The sequence below is a fragment of the Lipophrys pholis genome (genome assembly GCF_963383615.2).
Source record: "Lipophrys pholis genome assembly, chromosome: 3".
NCBI classification, from domain to species: Eukaryota; Metazoa; Chordata; class Actinopteri; order Blenniiformes; family Blenniidae; genus Lipophrys; species Lipophrys pholis.
In genome coordinates this window covers 17,114,526-17,136,011 of record NC_137627.1, presented here as the reverse complement: position 1 = coordinate 17,136,011, position 21,486 = coordinate 17,114,526, and the positions used below count along the sequence as shown (strand labels likewise).

The 21,486-nt window shown below is 41.4% G+C and overlaps 1 protein-coding gene across 1 annotated transcript in view; it reads right to left on the bottom strand.

Annotated features, from left to right (window-relative positions):
- Positions 1-21,486, bottom strand: part of cbl (Cbl proto-oncogene, E3 ubiquitin protein ligase) — a 42,854-nt gene that overhangs the window by 8,038 nt on the left and 13,330 nt on the right. The window contains exons 3-9 of the mRNA XM_080459879.1: positions 9,122-9,268; positions 7,827-7,983; positions 3,946-4,067; positions 2,473-2,610; positions 1,646-1,733; positions 920-1,051; positions 534-752 (exon numbers count right to left, since the gene is read on the bottom strand). Of these exons, the coding sequence (XP_080316005.1) occupies positions 534-752; positions 920-1,051; positions 1,646-1,733; positions 2,473-2,610; positions 3,946-4,067; positions 7,827-7,983; positions 9,122-9,268 (1,003 nt within the window). The remainder of the gene's footprint in view (positions 1-533; positions 753-919; positions 1,052-1,645; positions 1,734-2,472; positions 2,611-3,945; positions 4,068-7,826; positions 7,984-9,121; positions 9,269-21,486) is intronic.

The following is a 21,486-nucleotide window of genomic DNA, read 5'->3' as shown; positions in this document are numbered from 1 at the left end:
CCTCTGTACTGAAACAAAGAAAAAAAACAGAGAAAAAAATAAGTTTTCTTTAGTCACAGATAAAACACAGTAACATTTAAAGAAACCGTCAACAATCAAAGCCAACAGGGCCGCTTCAAAGTGTATGTGATCTCGGGTGTTCACCGACACCGTAAAACCAACTGACGCACACACAGTTTCTTGGAGGCAGATGAAAGATGTGAGATAGGAGAGGAGGCTCAAAAACAGCCGTTACCTTTACACCAAGAGAGACGAAGATAAAAGAGTTTTGATACAAGAAGTGCGCTTGCATCTCGAAAATGTGAAAAGGGGGGCAGGGTATGCAGCATTTCATCTGTGGAGAGATCGACCTCTCAGAAAAAAAACCAGGAGATAAGAGGACAGTCGGCCCAGGAGGAGCACCCAGGGTGTTAAGTGTGTAAATGTTTTATCAACGAGAAATAGCAGAACTGCTTTCAAGTGCCATGATTCCAACCTGAGTGCGCTGAAATAACTTCGGTTTTGGTTGAGTCCAAGACTTTTCTCCATTGTACCTTTGTGCAGGCCAGTTTGCTCATCATGAGATGGGGGTCTTCAAGTCGGTCGTCGTCATCGTCGTCGTAGCTGGGCGAGGGTGCGCCCTCGGCGCCGAACATGCCCCTGCCGCAGCCCCCGCTGTTGTCCTTGGGGTCAAAGGGATCGACAACGATGGGCTCCGTACCCTTAATCTCACAGCGGCAAAAGGGACAACCTGTTCCCTGGCCTTCAGACTCCTGCAACAGAGGGAGATGCAACAAGCATGGCGAGATGAAAAAAGGCCACAGTCTCATTTTGTGTGCAAAAGACAGCACTTCAGAAGACCGTTCTCCTCTCAACAGGCGTGAGTTGCCGCACATAAACAACCCACACAAACCCCTTTGCATACACCCACTCTTATTACCTGCCAGGCAGTGAGGCAGGACGTGCACATGAGATGACCACAGGGCTCAATCTTCACATCCTTGTCGTTCTCGGCACAGATCTTACAAAGCTGGAAAGTGGAGCCCATCTCGCAGTACAGCTCATATTGCTCCTGAGGGGGAAAACATGATGAGACAGTAACATCAGACGGTAACATCACAACCCGAGATCATTTTTGAAGAGAGCCTAGGAGGATCTGGAGCGTTATATTGAAAGCGCGGGGGCGTATTTTTGGTTTCACTCCTGCGCTCGGGCAAAATCAGCTTTTTTTAGTAACCTTTATAAAACTTCAGTGTATATATGTGAGCCAGATAAACAAACTGTTTCGATCTGAAGGAGAACATTAAAGCAAAAACATCCTGTTTACAATAGCAGAATTTTTAGTACACCTGCATGAGAAACTTGAACATGAAATATTTACAGTGTGGAAAATTCTTGTGCAGTACTGCTCCATTGCATTTACAGGCTGATTCAGTCATGGTGAAAACCACATCTGAGATTCAGAAGAATATTCAGAGTTATTCGCTTAAATTTTTTTATTTGTGAGCTACCTAAACAAAGTCAGTCCCTAGAGTGTTTCATCAAGACCTCTGCTGCTTATTGTGGTCGTTCATGAAACCACCAGAACAATGCTTTTCAGCGAGATATCTTAAGGCATTATTCAATTTAGGCTCGAGCTAAGCATGCAGAGGCACACAACTCTGACCTGTGTGACTTTGATGTGGTCTTGAGGCGAAGGCTCACACAGTCCTGTCAGGTCGGGGTTTTGGGTCCGGCCATCAGGGTATAAATAGCTGGGACGGCAGAGGAACACACTATTAGAAAGTACAGATTAAAGTCCCCTCAAAGCATCCAGCTGTGCTTTAACAGGCATTTTTAATTCCTAACGTATCATCATTATTCATTAGTATGATCACAGTGCATGTATACCTAACCAGCTGTGGTAATGAAAACATCTGTTCAGTGTATTCATTCAGTACTACTTCATGCACATGCAGTACGTGACTATTTTACAAACGCCTGTAATGACCATTTGATAAATGTTTTGTAGACACAGTCGATCTATGAAACAGGCTTTTCCAGGTTTAAGTAGTGTGTGATTACAGGCTGGAACAGACCAATCATTGGTTGTATTATACAAAAAAAAAATTTAATCAATGCTGGCATGAAAAATCGACTTTCACACGAGCTCAGTACACCAATAAATTGGCTACATATTAGAAACCAACACCTCTACTCTGGTTGTGCTAACACAGGAATGATGGGAAGAAGAGACATGATTGCACTGGTTATAAAATGCAGATTCAATCACTGTGTGCAAAGCAGGTCTACACCATTTACTTGGAGGTGTATGCATTGTAGGGACTGGGGATGAAGAAAAAGAGAAATGACAGTAAAAGAGAAGCCCTGTGGATAAAATTACATCAAATGACGACAATGAACATGTCGCACTGACAAACAGCAGCAGACAAAACCCCGAAAGGAAATGACGGATGTATGCAGGACTGCAACCGATGATGCCTGCTGACTTACAATCCTTCCCTGAAGCCATCGATGAGGGCCTGGAACAGGGGCTTGTTGTGGGGAATGGTCTGGAGTATATTTCCATCTGCCGTCACATAACCAATAGCCCACTGGCCAAGTCGTGTACAGCTCAGTCTGAAGATATAGCTGAGGAAAGAAACAAAACAAGGCACAATTGTATCACAGTTCTCACATCATAGGTTGACTTTGAGAATACACAGTGCATTTGTAAAACAGACTATATTGTGATAACACATACATTATACACAATATATACTTTAATGGAGGAGATGTGACGATATAAGGATGCAGGTCCAGTTAGAATATCAACATTGGCATCGCTGAACCTGGGTAAAAATCACCTTTAATTCAGTTTGGGAGAACAGAAATTGTAGCCTCGGGGACAGATTTTGGTGCAGGAGGAGCATCCGCAGACAAAGTGCAACCAAACAGAGCCATTAAGCGAGTCAAGGCTCACCGCAGCTCCTCAAAACAAAAGATAACAGTATATTTATACTAATGGTGCTTCTAAGTATGACAATACTGAGATACTCATCCAGCAACAGTTTGGAGGCAAAGCATGGCTTGAGTTGCCCCCTGCTATGCTTGGCTACTGCACTGTATGCAGGAAAATAAACTGGCTTGGAAAAAAAAAAAAGAAAAGTTAAAACACAGCTGCTTGTGCCTGTGATGCAGACATCAGAAATCTAAGGCTCGCTAGGAGGAGCTTGCCTGAGCTGCCAGGAAATAAGCCTCTCTCCCAACGTTCTACAAGATGACAGGGCAGCACTGTGTATCGAGCAGCACTGGTGACTCAATGTTTAGCATCAGAGTTCAGCAACTGCTTCGCCCGTAGTACTAACAGGACTGTACTGACAGTGAGTAGTAATATGTAGTGTGGAAATGCGGCACCCGCATCGACCAGCAACTGCTCGGATGTCAACGTGGCCGCACACGGGCCCGGGCCGCCAGAGTGACATCAGCGCTCAGCGTACAATGCACGCCATTGATGCAAGGTGCCAGTGCCATGCTGCTCTGGGTGTTTCTTACACACACACTCTCTCTCTCTCGCTTACTCTCCGTCTCTTACAAACACAGAAGCAATAGGATGAGATTGTGTTGCCTCAGCATTTTTAGTTTGGTCCATTATAATGCGATGGCTATATAAAAGTGAACACTGTTAATTAAACATTAAAACTGCCACTCTGCTGATGTCCATGGAAAGAAACACATGCTTATTGACTGTTGTTAAGCAATAAGTGAAGCAGTGTTACTGCCTAAATAAACTAATGAAGGCCTGATGACACAACAATGAGTATTTATTCAGATGTGCTATGAATGTAAGTGCGTACTTAGGTTTTTATCTTGGCACTCCCATCATAGAATGACTTCCATTGTGATGAATGATAATGACGCGATCAGGAGGTGTGATTCTCTGCGAAGGCTTGCGTGTATATAAAGTGTTGCATAGCCTCTTCTCACCTGCCAGGCTTGTGAATGAACTTCTGCAGCCGCGCTTTGACCTCATCGTAGGTGAGGAAGGCCATGTACCCCGGGTGAGTTACTGCCAAGCTGTTCCAGTTCCGCAGCAGGGACGACCAAGGCTGTGCACACAGGAGAAAGAGAGAGAAGTGAGTCACACTGATGTGTGAGAGAATGGACACAGTACAAATGGCAGGAACAAATGGCAATATGGACATAATATATGTTGCAGCAACTGTTTACTGAACATCGGTGTGATCTAGAACGGTGGGAGCACTCAGGGTTAAGCGAGCTAAAAGGACAGCCTCAGCATAATTTGTTATATTTAAACCAGCGTGGATCTTATTTGGTGCCATCTGGGGCCACAGGAAGAAGAAAAACAACGCCTGCATTGGTCTAACTGGACTGCAACCACTTTCGTTGAGTTTGAAAAAATATATTTTTAATTTTCCTATAATATTTCCTTGAAGTCATACTAAATTGGAACTCGGGCATGTAGATCAAATATTACAAGAAATTACGAATACTTAATGTGCATGTCACCCAACTTTCGCAGAAACTCTGCTGCTTGTGGTTGTCCTGCAATGAACATTATTTTAATTAAAAGCAGGGATGTGTGTGACTACTCAGACCAACTAATATTTCAGGTGCTGACAATCAAGGGAGGAATGTTTATTCGGTTTGCTGAGTTTTTGTACAGAGTGGCTTTACTGTCATTCAGCTGTCTGCCACTAGCGGGGCTACAGAGTAGTGCTGTGGACTGCAAGTTAAAGCCAGGATATGAGCAGATGTCCTCTTGCAAAATCAATGCGGTTTGGCAGCACTTTCATCTAATATAATCACTCCACAGAATGACCTATGCTCGCCAAGCTCGCCAGACAATTGGACATCATAAACATGGAGATGCTCTGATCCCACCTGCTCATCACAACGGCGACTTCACCAAAATCTGCTTCCACTTAACGTTGTTGATTGCCGGATTTTTCAACCAATCTTGTCGGACGACGCAACTGTTTTCCTCCCCTTTGTTCTGAATTGTTTTGATTGTTTTTGGCTTTCAATTGCTTGCTTTTGAATTATCTTGTGTTCATTTGTGAGCTGGGCACAATGTAATGAAAAAACTGAAAGAAAAGAAGTATTGAAGGTAAAAGCTTCGGCGAGTTGATTGAAAACCTTGAATCTGAACTCAACCATGCAAAGACCTAAAATCAGAGCGCTCAGAGTACTGCAGGGCTTAAAGTGCTTTCTCCGGCTGGCTGGCAAACTTTTCATTTAATTGACAGGTATATAAGCCAGGCACGTCCTTAATAAAGATGATTGGGAATTGTTGACCATATAAATATAGAGCCTCTCCTTAGTCGGCAAACCATTTCCTTCATTAGTTCTCAAACAAAACAGACCCATAAAAGAAGTGCAGAGGCGTCCGCATTAGGACCAAAACATGGATGAAGAGCAGACTGAAGTACTGAATGCTCATTTTTCACACTTTCTAATTCAAGAAAACTAAGGTGAAAAAGGATTCAACGCAGGCTTTAGTCAAACAATCGCCATGAGACTTTCACTGGGCAATTTCTTCAACATGTTCAAAGATTTGAGCGAAACGTTGGAGAAGCCTCGATACTTGTGTGAGGAAATTATGGTCAATTGCATTTCAAGAAATTTTGGAAACTTCCGCTGACAAAGGCTTTCATGAACTATGGGAACCCGCCTCTAATACTGCAAGCAAAGAAACTTGAGTCAGGTTTTAAGGTTTCTCCTTATAATCAAACCGCCCCATAAGTCAGGAGAAAAGAGCGCATTATTTTTCTCTACAACACGCTGACTGAGCTCAGTAGTGAGTGGGTGGTTCCGCAATTGTTATCACCAGTGTGTCTGCTGTGTGAAAGGAAGTTCAAATAACACACACACACAACACTGAAAATGAGCTGCAAAAGTGATGAGCTGCAAAATGTCAAGGCGGCCCGTTCTTTCGCCGCTTGGTTTCGCCATATTTTCCTAAATTAAAATCTGTCACTCTGGGTTTATAGTACAGAAAGTGGCAAGTGAAAATGGCCTTCGCTGGACTATGTGTTTTGTTTTCACGTCAACAGAGACTATCAGGGTGAATAGATGCAACTATGAAGGGTTTATTTCTCGGCTGCTTCTTTCTGTCATCTCATTGCAGACCAATGCAGTTTCCGCTTCATCTGAGTAAGGCATCGGGCTTTCACATGTACAGTGCTTCACAATCTTTCAGCCTAAAGATACTAAATGAAATGTGACATTTGAAAGGCTCTTAATACAATATACAAACAGTGCATGGCTGCCATTCTACCCCATATAAAGGACAGAGCTTAAAATGGCCACGGGCTCACTTCCTCTTCTGACAGTGCGGGCATTTAGAGGAGGACTTTTTCTGTATGAGGGACTGTCATGGGAAATGTTTGTAATGTGTTTAGGCTTCATTAAGCCCGTCAGTGCCATGGACACAAGAAGCCAGGGATAAAGTCACTCAGACAATAAACAATACACTGTATACTGTTCTATATGAGAGGGTAAGCAAGAGGGTTTAGATAATGCAAATTAAAATGAGTGTTCATGATATAAATGATTTTCAGAATGATAATGCTGACAGGAAATGCTGACACTGCATAATGTAGATAATCGTGCTCGATGATGAGTGACAATTGCCCCTTCTCTGCTCTCTTTTCTATTTTTTATTGAACCTTTCTCCCTCCAGGAGATGAAGAGGAGTTTCTGCAGTACAGCTCAGAATACACACACTGTAAATGCACACTAAAATACTGCTAAACCAGAGTTTGGGACAGAACATGGAAGCCGAGACGCGACAAAACCAAGCTTGACCGTGGCCTTCCAGGACCACGAGTGTCCATTTCTGTCCCAAACCAACACGCTGCTTTCTGCTGTCCTGTGTGTCCAATTGCACAATGTGTATGGTAGGTTGTATTCTGTCTTAAACACAACCCCCAAAACACATCTGCAGTGTGGTCAAGTGTATAGTCTATAAATGAAAATGTTATGCGAAGCTAATAATGGGTGTATAGCGCCGGCAAAAACTGACACTATGTTCCAACATTGGCATCATTTCTCCTTGAGGAGTGAAAGGGGAGCAAATATCACGACTGTACATCCTCTGCAAGGATTTCTTTAGTGTGCATGTGCAAACTTTTTCATTTTTGAAAAGAATTCATAATGAATAAGTGGCGTTTGTTGTTTATTCTGTGTGGAGCTATACTACAAGTATTTCCCTCTGGAATTAATAAAGTATTTCTTTTCCATTCTATTAAAACTAAGACTTGTTATGATCAAACATTTCAGAATCGAATGCATTGTAAATGTTATGAAAACCAATGAAAAATGATTAAATAAACTTCAGAAAGCCGTAAGTTTAACAGGTGAACAATTGGGGGCTTTACAAAAAAGGCTACCAGAACAATCTTTTATATTTTCTACAAATACCATTTGCGCTCATTAATGTTACAGAGAAAAGAGCCAATATCCAGCAAAACTTTATAACTTGTTCAAAGATTAACTTACATATTTTGCATCATCACTTTTGACACACAATAGTGAGCTGTCCACATTTGATTATTTTTTTTTGTTTGGTCTGCCTTAATCGCTATGAAGGAGGGAGAACATTGATCCCCACCTAAAAAAAGTTATTTACCAGACGAGGGGATACATTTGAGGGGTCCCATCCGTCTCATCCTACCCTGGTGAAATAAAATAAACGTGTATGATCCATTTAAATGAATTGAGTACTGCTCAAAGTAGTAAGGAACTCACTGTCCCTTTTCCAATTTCAAGAAGGGACGAGGAAATATTAGCACAAGGTAAAGGTGTCGAGTGTGTTGCTGTGTGAACGAAGGTGCACCACCTACCTGGAAAAGCCTGGTGAAGATGTCGAACTCAAAGACGGAGATGTAATCGTTACAGGTGAGGTCAATAGTGGACTTGAGGGCCATAGCCTCCAGACCGGAGCTGATGGGGTGAAACTCGTGGAGAGACTGTCTGAACACCTTCCAAGGCACAATGGTTCTGAAAAGCAAAACAAACGCGTAAACATTCTGACTGTTCAAAGTGGACAACCTTCATAGTGCCTTGCACCATAGATAAAATACTAAAGCGGTAATGGGAAGGAAGTGGAAATAAGTTCACAGGTTGGCAGGTCCACAGGAAAATCCTAGTTCTCACCGTTGTAATTTCACAGTGACTGACTCATGTTCAGAATGTTTAATGATCCTGTCCATTACATAAGATTCACACTTAGATGTCAATTCTCTTTCAAATACATGTTTTAGTCCAAATATCGCTTTAATCAACAATCCAACACTTGCTAGAAAGAACAACGGTTCTTTCTGTCTGTAATTTCAAGAAGAGCAAGGACACTGAAGCCACTGCTCTCAGATAACTTTCATGCATTTCTTCTCACTGTGTGAGACCCATTTGCATGTTGAAAGGTCTGGCCTACACACCTGGTGTAGTGGTTTGCACTCTCACCTATAAGAGAGATTAGTCCCAGACAGTCAATATTCGTTTCTGTGTTAGTCATGTGATGGACTGATGGCCTGTCTGGGACGTACCCACCCTACGCACAGAGTAACCAACTCTGAAAACACCTCTATTGACATCGCCATGGCAACAACAGATGTTTAAATGACATATAGCTAAGATTTTTTTGTAGTTTCTTTTCTATGTGGCAATCAAATAATCTCTTTGTATTATTATTGTGTTATTTTATGCTATTAAATTAATTCTTCTTGTATTGGACAAGTTGATTATTTGTTGGTCTTATTATATTGATGAGCTGAAATAAAATTTGTCGCTTTGCCTGATTTTAAATAAGAAGCTTGTGTGAGGAAACAGAAATGAGGCAAGCCAAACATGACAAAAAAAGCATTTAGTCAGTGCTTCGTTTCACTTCAATGTAATAGGACTTTAACAAAGAGACTTTTCCCGTGCCAGTGCAGTTTCATTCAATCCAAGCTGGGTGCAGCTTAATCCCACCGCAAACTTATGTTGGACAATGCAGTGTAGAAGATATATGAATGGGAACAGAAGTTACTTTTCTTGGGAACATCCTGTAAGGAACGACTGGTGTTTCAGGAGGCCAGCGTGGACACATCTGGGTAACAAAGTATTCTCTGTGTAGACTGTAACTAATAACTGGGCTTACTTGTCGCCAAAGGCGCGCCTCCAGAACTCTGCAGCATCTGCTTTGGTGATTCGGAAGTTGTCACCCTGAAACAGACCGTTGGGGAAGATGGCCTTCAGCTCGGCCAGCATGTGGCTGAAGATCAACGACAGCTTGGTGAGGTTTCGCCTGAAGAAGCCAGGAACAGAGGGAAGGATGTGAGATTTCACAAGTCTATCATTCGGATTTAGTTACAGACACAGGCAGCATGAAGAAAGGAAAATGTAGACAGACATCAGTCATTTGTCATCTTTCCATGTGTTGACAGATTATACTGTGTGCCAAACTCTTCAATTTTCTTTTTCTTGATTCACTGAATGGTATGGTAATGGGTGAATCACTACATTTCCACCTGCTTTTAGCGCCTTATAATGTCAGTCAAACTTGCACAGTATCTTCTTCAAAGACACGATGACACATGTGGAGACAGAAGCAAGGATCAAACCACCAATCACAGCTACGACACAAAGTAGCAAAATAAGCGCCATATAATAACAATCTATGTAGTCTTAATTATTACTGGGCCGAGAGCCAATATTTGTTTTTCTAAAGATGAAATACTGACAAAAGAAACAAAAACCATGTAAATATACCACCATTTAAATAAAAACCAAAACATGCCATTTCATAAATATAAATAAAATGTTAATTAGTATCATTGCAGTTATCTGTACAAAGCAAAGTCTTTTAGTCATGAGTCTACTTTTTCCCCATCATTCCTACATGTTACTGTACTCAAACATGCTAAACAATCATTCATGGATTTGCAAAACAGAAAAGAATGGACAGTGAGATCCTTCGACTGAGAATAAAAAAATAAACACAATTGGCAAAAAAAACCCACAAAAAACATTTGCATTCTCTCTTTGGATCAATGTTGCATGTCCATGATCCAAACTCTTTGAAATAAAGATGCTAGTCATACATGAAACCCTCTCAGCTCTCTTTGTGCATGCACTCCAACCACTCTTCACCTTCAGCATTTCCTGCAGTCACAGGATGAAAGAACACTACCAGCAGCCAACTGTCAGGCTGGATGACAGTCCTCAGAGATACATCTCTTTAATCACGCCTTGTCGGCCGCCCGGGAATACATTTAAGTTGTGTACAGTTTGACCTTCAACAACTCTTGTTTTGTCAGGTTCTATTGAGCTAATCAGCATGACAAATAAAAGCGGTCATTGATCCCAAGTAGTTTGGTCTTGTTGTTCTATACGGGGCAATCGTTTAGTCGAGTCTGAGAAAAAATGTTCATGTTGATTTTCCCCATTTTTTACAAGCATAACGACTAATTGTTTACTGGCGTGGGAGTTCTCCTGAAACACTGATTACTAAAAGACTATGCCTAATCCACAATAAATACACTTTTTTTTTTTCCAGCTTCGTAAGAGAGAATAAATTTGGCATCATTCTGTCTGGCAGCTTGGCCACGAAACACAATCTGGGCTAAAAGGAAATTACCAAGCAGGCTCCAACAATTCTTGTGTGGGTAATGCAGAAAAGCAGTGTTGTTGACATTTTTGCTTTTCAGCTCCTATAAAAGTTCATCTTGCAAATAAGGCAGGTAAGTCATGGAAATGAGGACTTCAGGGGAGTTCTGCACTCGAGTTTTTCATGAAGTATGAAAGTCTTGGCTTTACTCAACCTTGGTCCTGACAGCTCAAGAAAAAAACTATTTCCTTTGTTGTTGCAGTGCATGCATCTGGACTTAAGACAAAGGGCATGAGAGTGGCACACATTGAGGCACGGGAGCCTTTCTTCGTTTCTCATGAATGTAGCTGGTTTTCAATCAATGTCTGGACAGCGTAATGAAATGACAATCATGTGTCCACAGGTGTGTTAATCATTTTCAGCTTTTATTTCAGATTAAGATGGAGTGATTAACCAACTGATCCTTTATTTGTTGGAAACTCGATGACATGTTAAAAACTTCATGTAAAACAAGTTCATTTCCCCACACTAGAGGAAAAACGCAAACTTCTTACGTTGATGTGTATTCTGCCTTTTCTGGATTTATATAGATTTCCTGCAGACTTACTCCAAACTTAAACAGAACTCATGGCTAACCCTCAACCTAATAGACACCTCACTTCACAACTAAATTAAGTCTTCAACTGAAAGTTTCATGATTTATATGGTGTGAACTTGATGTATTTTCTCCTTTGTCTTTCATAAAAATGTTCAATGTGACCGTGTTAACAGAAAGAGGTTTCCAGGATGTCGTGAAAATATGAACACACCAAAGCAGGTTGTTGTCATGCCTTTTGTGGACATTACATTGATTTACAATACTTTCCTGCAGGCTTAATCTACTACGCTATAATCTACTCTGCGATGATTACTACGTCAAAACGGCCAATGTTAAAGCATGCCTTCTCCTCAAAGTCCAATGATTTATGTAATGTGACTTGATTCATGTTATTCTAAAATAATGTTCCACAATGTGCACTAAAAGCAACCATCACATGGAAGCGTTTGACCAAAATATTAATAGGAGATGAGATGGGGTTTTTTTTTGTTGCCGAAGCAGTTTATTAAATATCTGAAAAAAGCTGTTCAGAAGAGAGGAAGAAGAAGAGAGAAGAGAGAATTTTGTATCTTGTGTTTTAGCAGGATCACAGAGAGTAGCAAGAGGAGATGCTTGAGCAAAATTCAGTAAGTAACAAAAGCAATCATAAAATGAGAAAAAGACCCCTGTTGAACTATATACTGTGGACTACAATGACAGAAGAAAAGCTTTGACCACGCGCCAATATACCAAACCCATGGGCCTTATGTGTATGCCTCCAAATGTAATAACATGGAACGCAAAACTGGACTTCAACACTTCTGCAAAATTCCTAAAGTCACTGAACGCCTTTGAACACCTTTCTGACGGTGCTAAAGAATCTTCCTTCACCACATGCCATGAAAAACACTATAGAGAATAAAACCCTTCAATTAAAAAAAACAATGTGATAAGTAGCAGCCTTTTGCAAGGCCTGAGGCAGACAGCGACATGCTGTTAAACCAGCAGGAAATAATTAAGTTAACCCATCTGGCATATTGTCATTAACAAATACATAATGTATTACTTCAAAAATATCAAAACATTAAGCCCTCAACGACGGAGTAATGGGTGGCACCACTGTGAGCTTGGGGACTTTGTGTCGAGTTTGCATGTTCTTCCAGTGTGCGATTGGGTTTTATCCAGGTACTCTGGTGTACTGCAACCATCCAAAAACATGCATCTGTGTTCAATTAGTGTGTGCACATGGCATGTATGTGTGAATGTGTATGACTGACACTCTACATTTGACATGGTGTACCCTGATTTTAGCCATCATCAACCCCAGCTCCCTCGTATCCCTGAATCACAGTTGTGCAATTAAACTGGTATTACTGTCAAATATATAGTATGCCACACCTAAGTTTACTATTGTTATATTCATGACAAGTTATTTTCACTGGTTTTCCTGCAAGGCAAATCTAGATTTAGACTTTATGGAGAGCTTGATTTAGTCAGGATATTTGGGAGGAGGCAACATGAAACAGAAATAGTTACAGGTTCAGATCAGAGTGACTCAGATTTATATGTTGAGACGTCGCAGCATAGAGCTCCGACTGCAGCTGCAAAGGGCGGGTCAACAAGCAACAGAGTGTGTGTGTGTGTGTGTGGGGGGGGCGGACGACACACGCAATAAGGAAAAGGAGGTGAAGAGGACAAGCGAGAAAGACAAAAATGAATGGAGAAGGTGGGAATAAAAAAAGAAAGGAGAGAATCGATCGAGTTTAATCCACCGTGGCTCTGCACCAGATCACAGCGTTCGAGGCGTCGCTCTGAGAAAGCCATGACTTACGACGCAGCACAGAGGGAGACTGTGCCTGGCTGTTGGGTCGGCTGAATTGACATGCAGAAGAGTGGGAGAGAGCAGTGAAAGAGTGGCTCCACTGCAGCTGCCCCGCACTACAGTACACACCCTATGAGAGGAGAGCGGGGAGGGAGGGAGGGGAGGGAGTGGAAGGAGTGAATGAGGAGGGAGGACAGAGACTTGGGCTGGATGAAATAGATTAGTGTACGTTGAGAGCTCGCCGCTCGCGAGGAGGACTGCTTACCTCAGAAGGAGTACACGTGAAACTCGAGGAGGAATTTCAATATTTAAACTGTAAACACCTTAGAATCAAGTTGTGCCTTATGGTCGATAGACTGTGTTGAGCTCCTCGTACTGTCTGCATGTACCTGTATGACTGCCTTTTTAAAGTTTTGCTTTCATTATGTCACCATTGATCTACTTCATATGCCGAGCTCCTGTTTTGCATGTTTTAGTGACAATGCAGGTCTTATTCAATACACAGATGTGCAAATACTATGGAAATAATTTTTCCACGATACAATTCAAACATACTCAACACAAGCTAAAATACCTCTTGATACATATTCTTGATAATAGCAAAGTCATTCAAAATAATAACTCATATTTTAATGTCATATTAAACCACAGCCATAATTATCAAAAGCAAACATTTTAGAAACGTTTTAGTTTTTATGGCAAGAATGAACAAATTGAAAATATTATTGAAACATAAAGTATTCCAAACACGCCTGCATCATCTTGCCCTTCTTGTATTCTGAGCCTTGCAGCGTGAGTAGTTTGGAATTTTGCTGCGTCTTCGTTTCATCATTATATTTTCATTAGAACAACTACTCTGAGTAGCTTTGAAACTTCAAATTCATATTCTGTTTTAATGGAGATTGTTCTGTCTGCATTTCCTGGTCAAAAGTCCTAAATAGCCCCTTGGCTAACTGTGGCACACTCATAGCAATGTTTTGTAATCTGCGCCGTTCCGTGAGACCAACATCAAAAATAATGTTTGTTTACAAGCGACCACAACGGTAAACAATCATCAAACGGTAAATCATTTAGTAGGAAACCCTTGTTCTAAACTTCACGCCCTCTCCACATCTGCAGCACAGACTTGAAGGTGGAAGTGGCGTTTGCTTTCGTCTTTGAAGTTGAGCGAATGTTTCAAATCAGACCTTTAGCTTCTCAAAGCATCTCCCTGAAGAGCTCATGCACCCAAGAGCGTTTTCTCTTCCTCATATAGTCTCATGAAACGCCACCATTTGTGACACTGGATTTCAGTATTTTCTTCAGCAGCTAACATCTTGGCGGGGGGGCCGCCCTCTGTGTCTTCTGCTTCCTGGATGCGCCGAATACTGAGCCGAAAGCTGCCATCTCTTCCCTTCCCCCTGCCGCCCTCTCCCTGCTCGCCGCTTTCATCTGAGCTGCAACTGAACCCCCTCCACTCTGCTTTCATCTGCAACGTAACCATATGACGGCGGTTTTCATGGCTCTGGAGTTTATGAGAAATTAATCTCTCGTCCCTCACTACTCTCATTCCCACATCTAGGTTAGTTGGAATATATTATGTATATTCATAAAACAGCAGTCGGGCTCTTCACAACTTTAAACATTGATGGAGGCTACTTCAGGCTTGAAGATTTCAAATCCCACTTTTCAAATCATTCATTTAATTTAATTTCTAATTCACAAGCAAAAGTGATACGTTTGAAGAGTCTCCCTTGGGGCGAGCAATTCATATGGGCACAATATGTGCTTAAATTTGGTAATCTGAAGAGATTAATACAAGGCAAATATCATGCGTTAATTTCAAGAGGCAACAATTGAGAGAGTCAGTCAGACTAAAACTCCAATGAGCAATCATCATTATGTGGTGAGTTTGCAAGTAAAACCAACCCGATAAAAAGGCAAAGCACAATTATGCAAAAGAGGCAAACATACACCTCATATGAGGCATTCAACCGTTTCATCCATCTATCTTCTATTCAGTTTTATCCTGCGTGGTCGCAGGGGGCCGGTGCTGATCCCTGCAAAGGCAGGACACACTCTGGACAGGTCATCAGTCCAGCACACGGAACACACATACAATCTCAAGGTAGAAGTGAGACTTCTGGTTGCTTTTTGTGATGACACACACATTTACAGATGGTTTATTGAATATTTTTGGATTCATTTTTCAGTTCACAAGATCAAAAATATACTATGCTAAAAATTACATTCTCATTTTTATCAGCAGCAGCAATATCACATTTTCACTCATCTTTTAGCTTGTGTATGAAAAACCAAGACAGCTTGAAAGCATATACAAATCTCCACAGAGCTCAAGAAGTTTGTTGATATGACAATAATCTGACCAATGTGGCTTTGACTCATATTTTTTTCCTGCTCACGTCTGAGTATTCATAACCGAATCAGCAGTGAAATACTTTTTTACACTTTTTTAGATAAGAACTAAAAGGAAATAAATGGTAAAAGTGCTCCACTTTTTATAGTCCACTTACACGCTAGAGAAGCCTCGATGCATGTTAGATGATCTGTCATTTGCACTCATTCGCACATCAATGATGCTTGCACACTACTGGGAGCCACTTGGCCAGCGTAGAATGGGGTATCAAGCCACCAACTTTGGAACTGGAAGATAACCTGCTCGACCAGCCGCAGCCACCAAGGTTGTTCTTAAAGCCCTTTTTTTTTACCCCCTCAGTGTTCTAAGCCTCTATCAAAGGCCCCCCTGCCCACAGGGACAGTTTGAGATAGATGTATATGCAGAGTGAATGAATCACAATATGCACTGGAGTGTTTCCGTCTTCATGAGTAAAACCGCTGACGCCATAGTTCTGCTCTCCTTTAATCTGCATGTGGTAACCCTTCCAACCAAACAACAATGGTAGATTACATAGTTATGTTTGTGCTACAGAAGCTAATGACTTATGGCTTTTGCAACAGATTTTCACATTCTCTTGCAATTTGTTGGTTTTATAATATGGTGTGAACCGAAGCAGAAGTTTTACTTTGTTGCTGGTTCACACAAAATAACTTTTTCCTCACTCGCACATTCAGAATTTCCAATGTATATGTTTTGAGTTTCATGGGTATGACTCAAGACTTCACTACAGGCCCAGTGGTTTCATGTGCATAAACATTTCTCGATGCAATTCTGTGTGAACTTTCTGTAATCTGAAACAGCTTGTCTCCATGTGGACGAGGTCAAAGATAATGTTCAAATACCTTAGATGAGACCTAATGAGAAATGACTCCTCCTTATAAGGAATAAGGAACCAATGCTGCCACAATTACCTCTCGACTCCAATGTTACTTAAGTGACCTGAACATATGCAACATTACCCTTTTCAAACCAAGCCACACAAAAATGTACTTGTTTCCACTGCTTTGCAAACACCACGCATTTAATCTTGGGTGTTTTTTTGGCAAGGTTCTTTGAAATATGTGTTGCCTGATGTGCTATAAAGTTTTACACCCAAAGTAAATGCCATCATTTAGTTTTCTTTTATACTCATGTCAAAAAACTAAATAAAATCTAAAAAGGGACAAAAATGAATGAAAAAACAACTATAAACCTCTGAATACTGGAGAATGCAGAACAATGTAAAGATACCAACCCTTGAAAACAAGAAGAAGCTTCACAGACCAAAATCACCTAGTTACAGTCTAAAAAACCCCACATGTGATGTGATGGGAAGGCACAAATCATTGGACTTACCAGAGTTTGTCATCACAACTACACTACAAACACACGCGTGTCCACATGGACTTTGTATGTATTCCCACAGAATATCCACACGATGTGTTAAGGCCCAGACAGAGAGGATGAACACGGGTCTGACCGGCATCGAGCACTCAGCCTGCTGCAGCTGTGAAGTTTTGCACCGTGAATTACATGGTTTGTCTTTTTATCCATCTGTAACACAGACAGTAGCCTGGACATGATTTTCCAAACCTACTCAAGATAAATTCAAATCTAATCTCACACGTACAAGGACAAGCCGCTATCTGCTGCAGCATCTCTCAGTCCTCGTGTTTCTTCATTCTACAATAGCAACTCTATAGTGTCTGGATGCTGGACAGAAGCACTTCAATAACCGACTCCTACAACTTTTACCGCGACTCGAGCCACTGTGCCAACAGTGACATTGCAGAGTCAGCGAGATACAACCACAGTGTTTCTCTGACCTCCTTGGATAGCCATTTATCCTTAGTGTGTTTTATCTTGCGTCGCTTTTGACCACAATCAAAGCAAAAAGCCAAACCTTTTTTTTTTTTTTTAAACACTGGGTTTTTGTCCTCCATCCCCCTCATGCTATAGTGACCTTTGACCTTGCAGCTGGCTGCTCCCTTCCTGTTTCCTGCTGCTTGTGATAAAGTAGCACAGCTAGCCAGCCAGCCAGCACTGCACTGCGCTAATACACCGCTGCACAGCCAGGAAGGGTCAGCCGTACAGAATGAGAGTCTGTCTGGATTGGCAGAGTCACAAGTAGCTGTAATATCATCCTGCAGCTGTATTATCTTTTCGCTGAGAGACTGAAAAGGAAACACAGATCAAACACAAACTAAGGCCCAACAACAAAGCTACTATAAGATTGCTTGCAATATTTTAAAAAGAGGAATTAAGGTAGAAAAGCAGTTGATATGTAGAGGACAAACGGAAATCTAGAGATCAATAAGTCCAAATTTCCTACTGCCACAGATTCAGTTATAAGTCCATCATTTGCAATGGATGTTTCAAAAGGCTCAGAGTCGCTCCATGTGTCTCCACACAAATCTATCTTTACATATTTTGGTCAGTTTTTACTATTGCATTGAGTCATTACTTGGAAAACAAAATCACCACGCCATAATGATTCTTTTAAGAGATGCGTGTGTCAGCATGCAAAAGTTAGCATGCTGAGACCCTCGACATGTTCTCACAAGAGGAGTCACACTTGGCACACAGTGCAGCTCCAGCTGTGTGCAAATGTTAGTGTTGGTTGAACTTTTTACATGGACGTCATTTTGTATAAACACGTCAACTAAATTGGAACAAACTTTCTCGGACTCTCAATCAAGCAGAAAAATACTGACTACTCAAATGAATCATTAGATAAAAGACACAAAACGAGAAAAAAAAAAAATGTATATGGAAATATTGAAGCTGAAAGTCCTTCATTCAAAAATGTATTCTTTGTCACACTTATCACAGTCTGGCCTCGTCACGATAATCCAGGGAAAGGGAAAATCCACTGTGGCATTATTTTGAACATTAAATTGAATAATGTGGTGAAAGATTCCACGAAAGTATACAGAGGCATTAAAAATAAATAAATGCTCTTGTACTGGGGAACATAGAAGACTGTGTTTGAAATTCCGGCTTACCACTTTGCTCCGGTCATCACTTTATAAATTCAAACTCTCCGGAACTGGCTTCACTCCAGATCTCCATCAGGAAACAGCCATGACAGCACACAACACGTACCCACACGACATCGCACTTAAGCAGTGGACCAAACACACTTAATGTCTCCAGACAGAAACTCCTGAATAAGAACCACAAAATTAAAAAAGGGGATCAAGACTGATTGAAATTGATGTCGAACTTCTTTATTTGTGCTATATTAATTCATCTCAATCTTGTAAGCACTTAATCGCACTGGTAAAATAGACAGGCTTAAAGTCAGATTAGTGCATAAAGAGAATGAGAAGATTGTTTAATAGAACTGATCTGTTTTAGTTTAATCCCCGCAATACAGCTGGATCACCTTATCAGAGTGCATATCTGAGCTCAAAGTGTGAATAAACAGCAAGCGCTTGCTGTACCCTATGGGGCCATAGTAGAGAGCGAGTTGCGTCATGCTTATCACCACAATCCAATAGTGTGAGGACTTCACGAGTCGGCTGTTCACTGATGCAACATAAATAACCATGATGTTCTGCTATTAGTGGGCCTGTGTCTGTGTATATCCGCACAGAGCGACAAGCTACTGGTGTGAGAAACCGAAGCAGAAACACCCACAGCTTCTGACATGTTATCTGTATTTTCTATCCTTTGCAGCGATAGCCATTTCGTTGACGTGCTAAACTACTCAAAGCTTTCTCTTACTTGCAACTTCATCACAACAAGCTCGCTAGTTGCCAAAAACGCCCTGCTCCGAGCAGCATGGCGAGGGCCAACGCTTTCTCATCTTATTCATCACAGTTTGTACGAAGAGGGGAGCCAAAAAGCAATGCATTCATTTTGATTCATATAACGGTGAAAGAAAAAGACAAGAGCAATGAAGTGATACTTCCTACAGTGAGAGACATACGCTGCCGTACATAAATCAACACGACGTTGAGATGCTGAAGCTTGTTCTCAGTTCAAGGCAGCCTACAAGAGGACAAAACCTCGTCTGAGCCGACGCAAGCTATATTAGTCAGGGCTGATTTATAAAAAGTTTCGGACCAGTTTTACTCATTTCCTTTCTGGTAACGTGCACAACCAGACAACAGATAAGTGACCTACTAAAAAAGCACTTTCATTTCCACAGGAAGCACAATGAAGAAATTGTTCTTCAGTTAAGGAACGAATGTGTGCAATTTAGAAGAATCTATCGACTGAAACCACTGATAAGATTCATAACTAACAATTTATTTGTGCAGAGTCGGCTGAAACTAAGATTTCTTGTGTTCTTCCTATCACTGAATGAACCTTTTATGCCCATAGTGGAATGAGTCCATTGCCAGAGTGGATCTGAATGAGGACTTATAGTGGGAGTTTTGTGGCCACTGCAGGTTCTCTTATACAGCTGGAAAGAGCCAGCAGAGGAATGCATCGTTCAACTTTTAAAATATATCAGAACCTCTTTGGTTCTCCCACATTGCGGAAGGCACCTACTGTGGGGCTCCATGGGCAGTTTCCCATGTGTTTGTCTGGTGGATGCTCACATGCTTGTTTCCCTCCCTGAATGGCTTTGATGGGGACACACTGTGGGGACGTGGTGGGCCCTTCCAAAAACAGAGCTACGTCACTCTTCCACCCTGCATGTTGCCTGTGTTGGGCGAGATTTCGATCTCTCGACTCTGCTGAAACAATTCTTCTCCCACATTTCTGTTTGCCCACAACGCCCTCAAAGTGGTGCTGGGGGATGGGGGCGCTTTGGTTTGTAGAGACGTGGCATGCTGCTACTCCTTTTGCATTTTGTCATGTTCTGTCTCTTCTTTGCTCCACTCACATTATCGGTATGACACAACTGTAGTGGTTAGTTAAGTTTGTCTGACATGTTCACAGGCAAGACTGTCATTGTTGCCGGAAATGTATTGAACAAGCCCGGACACCCTTCAAAAAAATTTAACAGCTTTTGCTCCCTGAACACTAATGTCCCGTCATGAAATTGTCCATCTGAGACTTGCCTGAACTTCGCAGGTATTTTAAAACATTTCATACATTATGAAAGTATTCCCGGTTGCTCCTGATAAAACATGAATGCAAAACACTCATGTTCCCAGTGCTCAACCGGACATCATTGTTACGCATGGCTGCACTTCCTCACAGCTCCATTCAACACTACAAACACAAATATTTCCAGCTGTATTATGGCTGCACTGATAAGATGAGCTTAGATAGTCAAAGTTAAGAGCTGAGCCCAACGACAGGCCTTTGTTTCACAGTCAGGTCCATACACAGAAAATAGTAAGGCACATTTTAGAGTGAGTACTCCTGAACCAAAACAGGAATTGATGAAAACGACATTTGCAAATACCACAGCTAATGTACCATATAATGCATTTTCAAAAACACTTGACTACATCAATCATTACTGCACAACAACACTTTACTGTAAACAGTTGCATAATACATTAGGGTGATGATATTTCACATCCAGGCTTGATGACATTCTCAAGCTGTGATCTGTACAACAAATGATATGAACTTTAAAAGTGGGATTTATGATGCAAATCAGAGACACTACAGGAAACCAGATGCTGCTGCAATAGCTTAGTTGGCTAAGCAATTTTAACATTTGCACATCATCGCTTCGCTGGACCAATGAGCAATGACATTCAAGCATTTGGACCTGCACTGAAATGTGGCTGCTGCTTACATTTAGCCACACTCAGGCCAACATGACATAATTTATATGACACTGTACACACCGTAGGTCTGAGAAGATAGGATGGCTCACTGCAACAATGTCCTCAGAAGCAAGGCTTCCACTTTGACTGTTAAATCTTTAGGAAGTTAATGGAATGAATTTAATCACCCCTGGAACTCAAAACATATATCCTCCAGAGAACTAGACGAGAACTTAAATCAACATGGAATATGGTGTCATAGGTGCTTTAATTATTTTCACCATCAAAAATAACAGTGAAGAGGCATAATTGCTTTCATCGGATGCCCCCTGCCCACCCTTTTTCAGATTTTGCCCTGTTGACAAGCGAACCCTCTCAGAGAGGTCGGAAGGAAGTGACGTAGCAGGAGGAACACTTTCTCTTGGTCCGCATGGAATTCCTGCGTTTTCATATTGTGTT